Source organism: Thunnus thynnus, chromosome 23 (assembly GCF_963924715.1).
Source record: "Thunnus thynnus chromosome 23, fThuThy2.1, whole genome shotgun sequence".
Taxonomy (NCBI): Eukaryota; Metazoa; Chordata; class Actinopteri; order Scombriformes; family Scombridae; genus Thunnus; species Thunnus thynnus.
This window is the reverse complement of record NC_089539.1, coordinates 7968776-7979421: the sequence shown is the minus strand read 5'-3', so window position 1 is coordinate 7979421 and position 10646 is coordinate 7968776. Positions and strand designations below refer to the sequence as shown.

At 38.9% G+C, this 10646-nt stretch overlaps 1 protein-coding gene and 1 long non-coding RNA gene across 4 annotated transcripts in view; one reads left to right on the top strand and one right to left on the bottom strand.

The window, feature by feature from the left end:
* The window catches only part of LOC137175903 (chemokine-like protein TAFA-2), a 76878-nt gene that overhangs the window by 25833 nt on the left and 40399 nt on the right, over positions 1–10646 (bottom strand). For all 3 annotated transcript variants that reach the window (XR_010925739.1, XM_067581840.1, XM_067581841.1), the window contains exon 2: positions 7502–7605. Coding sequence is in view for 2 of the 3 variants with exons in the window: in XM_067581840.1 (XP_067437941.1) it covers positions 7502–7604 (103 nt within the window). In the remaining variant the exon portion in view is untranslated. The remainder of the gene's footprint in view (positions 1–7501; positions 7606–10646) is intronic.
* LOC137175905 (uncharacterized) overlaps positions 1–10646 on the top strand; it is a 59516-nt gene that overhangs the window by 9493 nt on the left and 39377 nt on the right. The window lies entirely within an intron of this gene.

The following is a 10646-nucleotide window of genomic DNA, read 5'->3' as shown; positions in this document are numbered from 1 at the left end:
GAGTATTGCAGTGGAAAATACCCCTGCAGCCCAAAAAGCATTTTCCCCCATAGTCCACCATTATAAAAGAGACATCTGTAAAGCTGTTGACAGGACACCTCTCACTGCAAACAAGGTCAATTAGACTTTTTCTATTATGAATTTTTGATCCATGGAGGTTTTATATTTGTAACTTTCCTCCAGCCGAGAAAAGTGACTTTTAAAAATCTGTGACACCATCACAATGTAAAGTCTATGGGCTGAGAGGGAACCATTGGGGGAAACACTACTATGCATATTCAGAATGCAGAAGCAAACCTGGAAGCTAAGAACATTTTTTGGTGTATGCCCCAGCTGAGCAATTCTTATTGGACTGAATGGGCAATATTTTCAGTCTGGTATCTTATTATACATCCATGGTTGGGACTTAGTTGGTGCTAGATTGGATTGGCTGGAGGAACGATTTGCAAAGCTCTTCGGAGATTTGTACGCTAACCTTAACCTCAGCCTAACCCTAACATGTGACAGTTCGTCCCTCCAGCCCATCCAATCTAGAGTTTACCTTGGGACTTTGGTTCAGATACTGTGAGTAATGAAATCAGGTTTGTTATCTCACTAATCAACAGGGTTTTGGATCTGATAATGTATATTATTTTACCCTGTAACTTAACTAGCATTAGCTGTTTTATAATATGTGTGTTTTTGAAGCAGGAGTAAAGAGTTGGCAGACAGAGATACAGTAGCTAAGCTAATTGTTCCCCCAGTAAGTTTAAAGTTTAAGTTTAAATGGGCTCATATCTAATGTCTAATTCCAGTGTTCTGGAAAAAGAAAAAAAAGAAGGAAAAAAAAAAGAATTTGAAAATAAAGCCCTTCTCTTGCAGCTCTCCCCCCTCTCCTCTCTGTCCTAAGCCCCTCTCATCACTCTTACTACTGCACTCACTCACACACAACTTCCTCTCAAGGCACAACCTTTAGTAAAAAAGTAAACAGGACTTTGAGTGGATGCCATTGTAAACATCCTGTAACAGACAGTGCAGACCTGCATGTAGCACAAGATTTCCTCCTTTGGTGTTTTGTCAAAATGAGTGGTTTAAAGATTACACAAGGTTGTTTTTGTGTGTTTGTTTCACTGTTCACTTTTCTTGAATGAACCCTTGCAGTACCTATACCCCTTAAAGCTTCATTAGGGGAGTGTGTGACCACTGAGATGACAAAACAAACTCGTAGCAACAGCCCTGATGAACATTTGGATTACCATACTCCATGAAGTCACAGTATACTGTCACTGTCTGGATAGACAGAAGCAACCTTTTGAAATTAGAGGGTGCCACTTGATTTATCTTCAATAGAGGTTGATAGTGAGGCTCATCTTCAGTTTCGATTAGTGTTTACTGATAGTGAAACCAAGATGGAACAGGTTGAAGAAAAACTGCAAAAATATTATCAGGGATATTAGTTAATTCTTCCTTTTCAGTTATTTATATGCTTTTCTGATACAAATTTGTGTCTTTAACAGATATTTCAGTTTTAGTAGCACTATATTGTTATCAGTTTCCTTCCAGACATACACAAGGCACATCTTACACTGTCCAGCATCAGGTCTTAAAGGATAGGTATACATTTTTCAAGTCTGTCATAAAACAATACTGACATGTCCACATGTATCTTGAAAAAGTTATTGGTGGTTATGATTGTTCCCTCCATCCACACTGGAAGAGAAGCGATCCTAAAACAATTCCTATGTATGTGATAGGGGACAAAATCTATAGTCACTCGGTGCAAAAATTTCAACATTCAGCCAAAGCTAATATACTGTAAGGCTTCAGCATTTTGAGTTAAACAAATCAAGTTGGTTTATTATTTATTAACATTTTAGTGCAATATTCCCTCATTTTGTTTCCACAATGTTTCCTTGCTGAGCTGTGGCAGGATTGTCACACAGAGGGAATTTTGTACTAACTCATACCGATGAATTCTATTAGTATCTTCAGCTGAACTTTGGGAGTAATTCCTGCACAGGATGAGGACTTCGTCCCTCATGTCTTGTATTGGACTCCCATCAGGAGGAGATTTCTTCGTGGCTAGTTTAACTCAAAGTATAAATGAATAATAAATATACAAATGGTCATGTGAGAATTGTTTTCAGACAGACTTCAAAAAATGTGAACCCTTCCTTTCATATATGGTAGTGTACTCAATTTTACTGTAAATGCAGATATGCTATTTTACATTGTGTTGATAAATACATTTCTAAATTGAAACCCCATGAAACAAAATTTGGGATGTAAACCAACTTCAAGTATGAATTTATTATTATTATTATTATTATTATTATTATTATTATTATTGTTAATGTTCAAGCTTCCAAGATTATGCAAGGTCAACCTACAAAAATCATTGCATTGCCCTGCAGTAGTAGCACTGACCTGTAAAGTGTATATAAAATTGCTAAATAAATCTTAAATTAGTTTGTTTGTGTTGATATTTGAATTTAACTTTTTTATGTTATAGGTTTAATGCGGGTTAACAGAAAAAAATGTGAACACAGCAAATTTGCAGTATTTTATTTTCCCCTGGGTAAACTATTTTAAGTGTAAATTTACAGTAAATTACTGGCTACTGAGTTGCATACTTTTACATTATATACTGTATTTACACAACAGCATACTGCTGTATCAGTTATCTGGTGGACATTTTTACTGTGAAATCAGTAATTCTATAGCAACATACTGCTACATTACAGTAATTTGATGGTGCTGTATTTTACAGTAATTTACTGTGAGAGTGTGACAGTAGCTTACTGTGAAAGTAGGCTACCAGTAGCCATTAATTTACTCTAAACTCACAGTCAAATATTTTACAGTGTTCGTAATGAGGTGCAACATGTAGATGTGTGGTGTTAATAGTGATAAACAGGTTTTCCCCTCAAACTATTTTTTACTTTTTTAGTAGCAGTTTGTAGGAGTGACAGGAGAAACCACTTTGCGAAAGCACAATCTTTCAGCCACAATTACAAATCAGATACAAGGAGACAAACTGTAAAATACTGAGTGGATTGATGTTATGTTTAACATGGAGATGCTGTAGTGCCTCTGACTGTTAGTTACTGCTCTCTCAAGGGTGCAAGTAGTGTTTTCCTTTCTTGGCAAGATGCTTCTTATGCAACATATAAGTCATTTTTATTACAAAGTGCAGAAAATGGAAGGTGCAGAGCAAGCAACAATCTATGATACATATAACACAGGATGTATAGTAAGTCAGACATCAAGGTCATATGTCAGGGCAACATTTACAACAGCAAGGAAAGAACCTCTAATGACATATTGCAAACTGAAACTACACCTGTACTACCTGAGAGCTACACGTCTAAAAATACTGAGTAGAAACCATCAAATACATTTCATTCCACTCAGGTTCAAGTTTCCCTTTAGCAACCTGTATGCTTTGATTCTTGCTAAGTGGTTTCCCATTGTGGACACTGATATTCAAGCTGTAATGTCTCTGCAGGGATCACACCAACACAATTTGAAGGTCAAAATTTAAACCCTCTACACACTTGGGCAACTACATAATATCACGTCCAGAGATAGTTACGTTAATAAAGTCAGTTAGAGATGTATCCCTGCCATTTTTCAGATGATGTAAAGTTTATTTTTACATATCTGATTAATTGTGTGTTCATTGAGCTAGTGTCACCTACTTCACTGAGGATTAACTCTTACATATCAGTCACAAATTGTAACTTTAGCATATCAAGGCCATACTTGGCAACAATTTGACTATATCATTGTCTTTTTGTGCATCGATTTGTTAAACTTTTCAATCTTTGCATTATTTGATTTCTCCAAATTGAAAATGTTCAGGATTTACATGTTCGGGATTTACATCCAATGCCACCATTCAGTGCTAATGCAGGAAGTAGCGTGCCTTAACTGCAAGTGTTTTAGTTGCCTAACCCTAACCATACCTATAAGGAATAGTTCAACGTTTTCAGAAGTATCGATTGACATCACTCTCACGTCTGTACAGTAAATATGAAGCTGGTTAGCTTTTCTTGGCCAGGTATAGTCACCTCCTCACTGGTTGCCTGGCAACCTCATGCTGACGACAAGACTCCAGGAAATAGTCTGGCACATAACCCTGCAAAAAACGTGTTGTTTTCACACTTTGTTTTTTGTGCAAATTAATTAAACAACATGTTAATTAGTGGGTTTTAGAGGTGCTGGTAGGCAGATTTTGTTACCTTTAGACAGAGCTAAGCTAGCTGTTTTCCTTTGTTTTCTGTCTTTTGTTTCCTGTTTGGCTAAGCTAACAGGCTGCTGATGGTAGCTTAATTTACAGATAAGAGAGTGGTATCAATCTACTCATCAAAAAAAAGGCAAATAGTTGTATTTCCCAAAATGTCAAACTATTCTTTTTTTTGAGACAGACAAGGCAAAGGAGTAAAAATAAGGAACAACAAGTTGCATTTGTAAGGAGGCATGTACAAGCACCGATAAGGATCTCAAAAGGTCGATTACAGTAGATTAAAATAAATGAAATGTCCCCACAACTTATGTGCCAAGCTGGCCTGGGATTGAATCCTGTCTGACTCGTCTCCTCTGCCTCCTTCCTGGTCAATAAAGGACAAAGATGAACAGAAAGACCATTGACACGTATTAAGTTTGTGTTGTAAACTTCCACAGTAGTAAAGGACAGAGTTTTTTGCGGCAGGCGTACAGTATCACAGCATGACAAGGGAGCGTGAAAGCAAATCTTCTTTTTTTGATAAATTAGAGTGGAAATAAAATGTATTTACATAACTGTCAGCGAGTAGAAAAGCATGTTTGATGGTGCAAACTTGATCCCGTCTTTGCTGACACAAACCAGTTATTTAAAGAAGTGAAAGTTCATATGTGTATTTCTAAATCAACTTGTCTCCTTGATGAAATGAACTAAATTTGCCCCACGCTTCAGAGAGTAGGCTTATTTTTCTTCTTCTTCCTCTTGTGTTCTCTGGGAAGAAATACATTTTCTCTATTTTGGACGTGTTCTGGGTTCATTTCATCCCTTGAATGATAACAGGTTTACAGCAACAGAAATAACACCCAGGGGAAATTAGGGGCTGCGGTGGCTATCAGAGAGAAATTGAATGTGTGTGAGATTATTCTGATCCACTTCCTGCTGGAATGATGAGCGCCTTGAGTGTAGATTGCTGCCAATCAAAGGCTCGCATATCAAAGCACTGCGTTCCTATCTAATTGGTCGACAAAGAGAAGAGAGGTATGCGCGATTTCTATCATGCTCACAAATGGACATCCTGTCCAGTGGCAACACTGCCTGTACACCACCAATTACCTGAGGCTGTGTATTGTCAGTGGGACTCCGAAGTGATGAAACATGTGGGTTGGCCTCCACTTGTAATGTTGCTGAGTTGCCATAATTGATCTCCCTGGGTTTACTGGTGACGACTTGACAACACTTTTAATGAGGCAAGGGGAGACAAGTTTGACTCGTACCTCCAAAATAGCTGTTTCAATCCAATTACTCCCCCATTTACTACTGTGACATTTTATTTGTGATGCTGTATAGTAAGAAATTCCTTTCCAAACACCTCACATGAGAAGTTGCCGCCACTGTGGCACCACTCTTCAGTGTGTTTGCCCCGCATCTCTCCTTGTATTGGTGCAGCAGGTCACTCTCTGTTGAATGGAAAGGTGAGGTTCACACTAAGCCTCCACAAGTCCAACTGGTTGCTGCAGAGCTGAATGAACAGATGAATAGAAACTCAACAAGCTCGTCGACAGAAAGTTGTTTATGTCTAGATGTGAAGGAGAACGTTGACCTTATTTTGAGCTGCTTTGGACCACCTGGCTGATAGGTTATGTTGAGCAAATCATGAGACTGACACAACCAGAACCAAACTATCTTCAGCATGATTCTTTGAGACACTGAAGCAAATGTCTCCTCTTCTGAATCCTTTGTAGAATAAAAAGATTTAATGGTCTTTGACCTTCATCAGATTTCTGCTTTTCCTTGTTTCCTGAACAGATTTTCAGTTCCTTATAGCTACTGGATTAAATACCTTGAAGTGGAATTCCAATTTTACACATCAGTGTCAGTTTACTACTCATAAAGCACAATGATCATCCCATATACCAGTTGTTAAATGTCTTCTCTGGCTCTGGCAGAGCTTTGTCAAGATGTCATGGGCTATCTCAGCTTGGACATGGAGATTACAAATATTAACAGAGAGCCTGGGGGCATGGAGTCTGAATGAAGTGGGAATTTACCAGGAAAGGAGAGTTTTACAAAAAGGACGCTGTTGAGTTGCATTATGGGACTTGTATCAGCAAACATTTTGGGGCTTGACCCATACTAGGGACTAAAGTCAAGATATTATTGGTGAAATATAATATTAAATTGCTAGAGTGCCCTTTTAAAAACCCATGCTTTAAAATGGTTGCATCTGCTGTTGGGATTGATGGAAAACTTTTGCCGCTTTCTGCCTTGCTACTATAGGGTATATGGCATTGATAAAAATGATTTATGGAAAATGCTGGCACTCTCAAAAGACCAAACCCAGCAATGTGTTTCTCTGCAGTCTGTTGCTCACAGCCCCAAGCACATTAGTTCCTAGCAAAGACGTACATTTTTAAAAGTGGGTCACAAATATAAAGCTTTATCTTTTCAAGAGGCTCAGTAAAACAGCCGGGCACTGTAGTGTTTAGCAAACTTTACTCAAACTGGAGGAAAAAGTGCATTTGTGGAGGACTATTTTCAGCTGCGCATTAATGCACATTTGCTGTGCTACTGAGTTTTTGCGGCAGCAGGTCGATACATGTGGGACTGATCTTATCTATAGTACCAATGTCCATCATAATGAAGGAACATGTTACCCAGTCTAACAGTGTGGCTTATTAATAAGTTTTTAACCTTTTTTAGACAACAATGGAGGTCTACGGCACAGAGAATCAGCTACATCAAGCTTTGGCTACACAGACAATACTTAATCAATTCATTGTTGCTTTTGGTCTTTTCATGGGGTTTGTTGACAATAAGAAAATACTCCATTACCAAGCAATAGCTGCAAAAAATACATGATTTCATATAAATATCAAGCTTGTTTTGCCATAAATCTTAGCTAAAGACCACTACATGGATTCAGTCAGAGCCTGGGGCCAAAATCAGTAATAAGGCAGTAGGCTCATGGTAGTCTGTGAGAAGATATGCTAATAATGCTTCTAAAACTTCTTAAGTGTCACCATTAAGATATTTAGGTTCTAATTCCACAAGATGATGTGAGGATTAGCACAAAAACAGAAACAGGAGGTGACAGTTTTAACCTCACATTAGCTTGCCACACTGGAATGTTTATTTGTCCTGAAAAGAAACAGGTTTATATTGGAGTAAGTATACAGTAAGTAAAAGCATTTGAACCTCTCCACTGGTACACCTGAGAAGTCACAGTAATGAGACGTGAAAAAAGACACTTAAGGAGCAATATAAAACCAGATTTTGCTTCTGTTTAAATGTACTCACCTGTCGAGCCTTCTGTTGGTACAGACATCTCCCAGACACTGATCACAAGCACCATTAGAAGTAGAGCCCCTTTGCTTCCGATCTGCGTGTATCGCTCACTCATCCTGACAAATAGAAAGAGAAGTGTTACCTTGAGCAGGTCTTTTATTACAGGAGAAGTTTAAACACATTTAAGTAAACTCATACTGTTAACATTGCCTCCTGTAGAGCAGCATCTATAAATATTTTAACACCAGTTATCGGCACATTAATTCTGTGACAATTATATTAATTACTTTAACCAAACATCATCTATTAGCATCTCTGTCAGCCTGCCATTTCACAGTGTGAGCCCCTGGGATGGATTTGGAGGCTTTGTGGCACAGAACAGGAAGAGGGTGCTGTTGTACTAGCTCACAGTTTAGCTTCACAATAGCTTACTTTGCTGGAATGCATATTTGCTGTTATCAAGAAGAGATACAGGCACTTATTCCTTGTAATGCTTTTCAAAACAAACTACAGCTGCGAATGTGCCCTAGAGATCACTGTCACCAAATCCTCTCTTTCTTCCCCTGCACTTCCTCTCGTCTCTCCTTGAACAGAAGGATCTTACAGCGGGAACAAGAACAGAAGGTGAAGACCCTCTGCTGCCCCAACAGGCTTCGACAAGCCTCTCAAGGCTATACAGCAGTGGCTAATCCATCCCTCCGCAATACCTTTTTCCTCTGCACTCCCTCTCTCTAATGAAGTGTGGTGAAGCTGGGCCACACTGCATAAACCATCTGGCACAGTGTGTTATCATTGACAGACAGCGATCAAATTTCAAACAGGGATGCAGGAGCAGTACGGTAATTACTGGAAGAGGCATGGTGTCGTATGGCACAAGCGTGCAATGTTACAAGCTGCGTTTACGCCTTATTTACCACCTCCCGCCTATTATCTGCCTGCCTCATTGACATATAGATTGGCTAAACCTCTTTGGGACTCTCAGGTTATTTGTGTAATTAAGTTTATTTTGGAAAAGCGAACGTGACCTTTTGTCCAGATTCTCTCATACCTGCCAGTGTCACACAGGAATTAATATCGAGTGACGTGTCAGAATAGCACCAGCAATAACAAAAGGGGCTCACATGTTCAAAGTGTCCTCTAAAATCATTAGGAAGAAGTCTATCATTATGACATGGCAATTTCTCATAGTGGCTGACTCTGTGCTTGTCTGCATATACAGTGTACGCACATAGAAAAGCAACTTTCAAACCATTGTTTTGTTGTTTTCAACTTTTAGAAAATTAGTTGAGAACATATAGAGGGAGAAGAAAGACATGCTCTGATCAGTTAGTTTTCCACCAATGTGCAAAAACCCAATCAGGGGGTCCCATGCTGTGTACTTCAAAAACAGAGTAGTGTATACCCTATAATTACATCTGTGCTGTAAAAAAATAAGATGTTACTGAGAGATGCTATTGAAAACTTGCATATATCTCCTGCTTAGACTCCCGCACAGGTACAGTTTTGCAGACTTATACCTGCCCTGTACCAGCAAAGCTCAGTACCAGAACCAACCCGCTATCAGAAATGATTCTGAAATCAAATCCTGACCTGAACCACTGAGGTAAAACCTGCTACCAGACCCGACTCATATTCAAAAAGTCTCATGCAAACGCTTTGGGTGCCAAAGTACACTATGGCCAGAGGAAATAAATTAATCATAAAAATAAAATCATGCTTGCTTGTGTTTCCACATGTTCAGACAAATAGAGAATAATTATCTTATTTTTTGAGACCCACCAGAAATTGTATTTGGAAGTTTAGTTAGGTAAGTGTTGATTAAGGAGACCCCCTGTATTTCTCACACTGCTTCCACCTCAGACTTTCTAACACCATTAAAAACCATAATGCCCCTGAATGCTTCTGGGCATGCTGAAAATATCTGGACATCATGTTATTTAGCCACTTATCCACAGAAGGAAGCATAAAACACAGAACAACTAAAGAGTTTTCTGGTGGATTTTTCCATCAACACGGTGATATAAACCTCTGTAGAGACCAAGATTTACAGCTTTATGACACAATTCAAGGTAACTGGAGAGACCTGTGGAAAGAAATTCACCCAAATGTTGAGTGTGATAGTAACATAATGGTGAGGTTTATGAATTTGCTCTAATGGACCTCAGATTGTACACCTAGGTATTCGTATTAGAGCAGCGGGTTCTAATGTTCACCTTCATGGAGACAGATTTATAGCCGGTGGTTAGCCGAAGAATTGGAGGCTGGGTTGAAATGGTGGCCAGTTGATGTTGCTGCTCATTTCACAGCAATGAGAGTGTGTGTGAAGAAAGGGTCATTCGTGACAGAGTGCAGGGCAGACTGCTACAGCATCGTTTGTTGGGTGCCGTCTAAGGGTGCAATTCTATAAATGACATCTCATTGTCCCTGAATGTGCTGTGTTGTCATTGGTGCAGCGGTGTGCTCGGCAGAGCGAGCCGCTGAAGATTTGTTACAGTTTAAGGCTATTTCACATCTTGACCTTGTTTCGGAGGTTCCTTTAGAAGCTCCTGCAAAAATACAAAATTACTGCAGTATGAATACAAACTACCTGCTGTTTAGGTCATCACCATATTTTCTATCAGGTAAATATCTGTCTTGCTGTTCTCCCGTCTCTGATATAACAACAAAGTGAACCAGACGGTTTTCAGTTAATGAAGGTTTTTCCATCTGCTGTTTTAAGCAGTCTCTTTTCTGCTGCACAGGAAGTGATACATTTTAAATTGACACCTTCGAAAACTCTTATGACAGAATTATTCATGTCACAAAAATGATTAGTATGAAAGTTTTCTGCTCTGCCAGCACTAGGAAGAAACACTACTAGGTTAAGGTTAGAAAAAAACAAAAAAAAACCTACTTGGCCAATATGGGAAAGACCCTAAGGTGTTCAGAAAAATCCATTAAAATTATACAATTGAAAGCTCCAGAACAGCTACTGGAAGGACCTTTAATCCTGTCTTTCTAATTTTATCATCGTGGAAACGAATGTCTTCCACTCACATGCCATAGTTTCCTTATCTCGGAGCCCATCTAACTGCATCTACTGTATACATAGTAAGCACATAAAGATGTAAGTATGCATCAACCAAAGTCCTACAAATTGACCCGTAAAAATGACAGA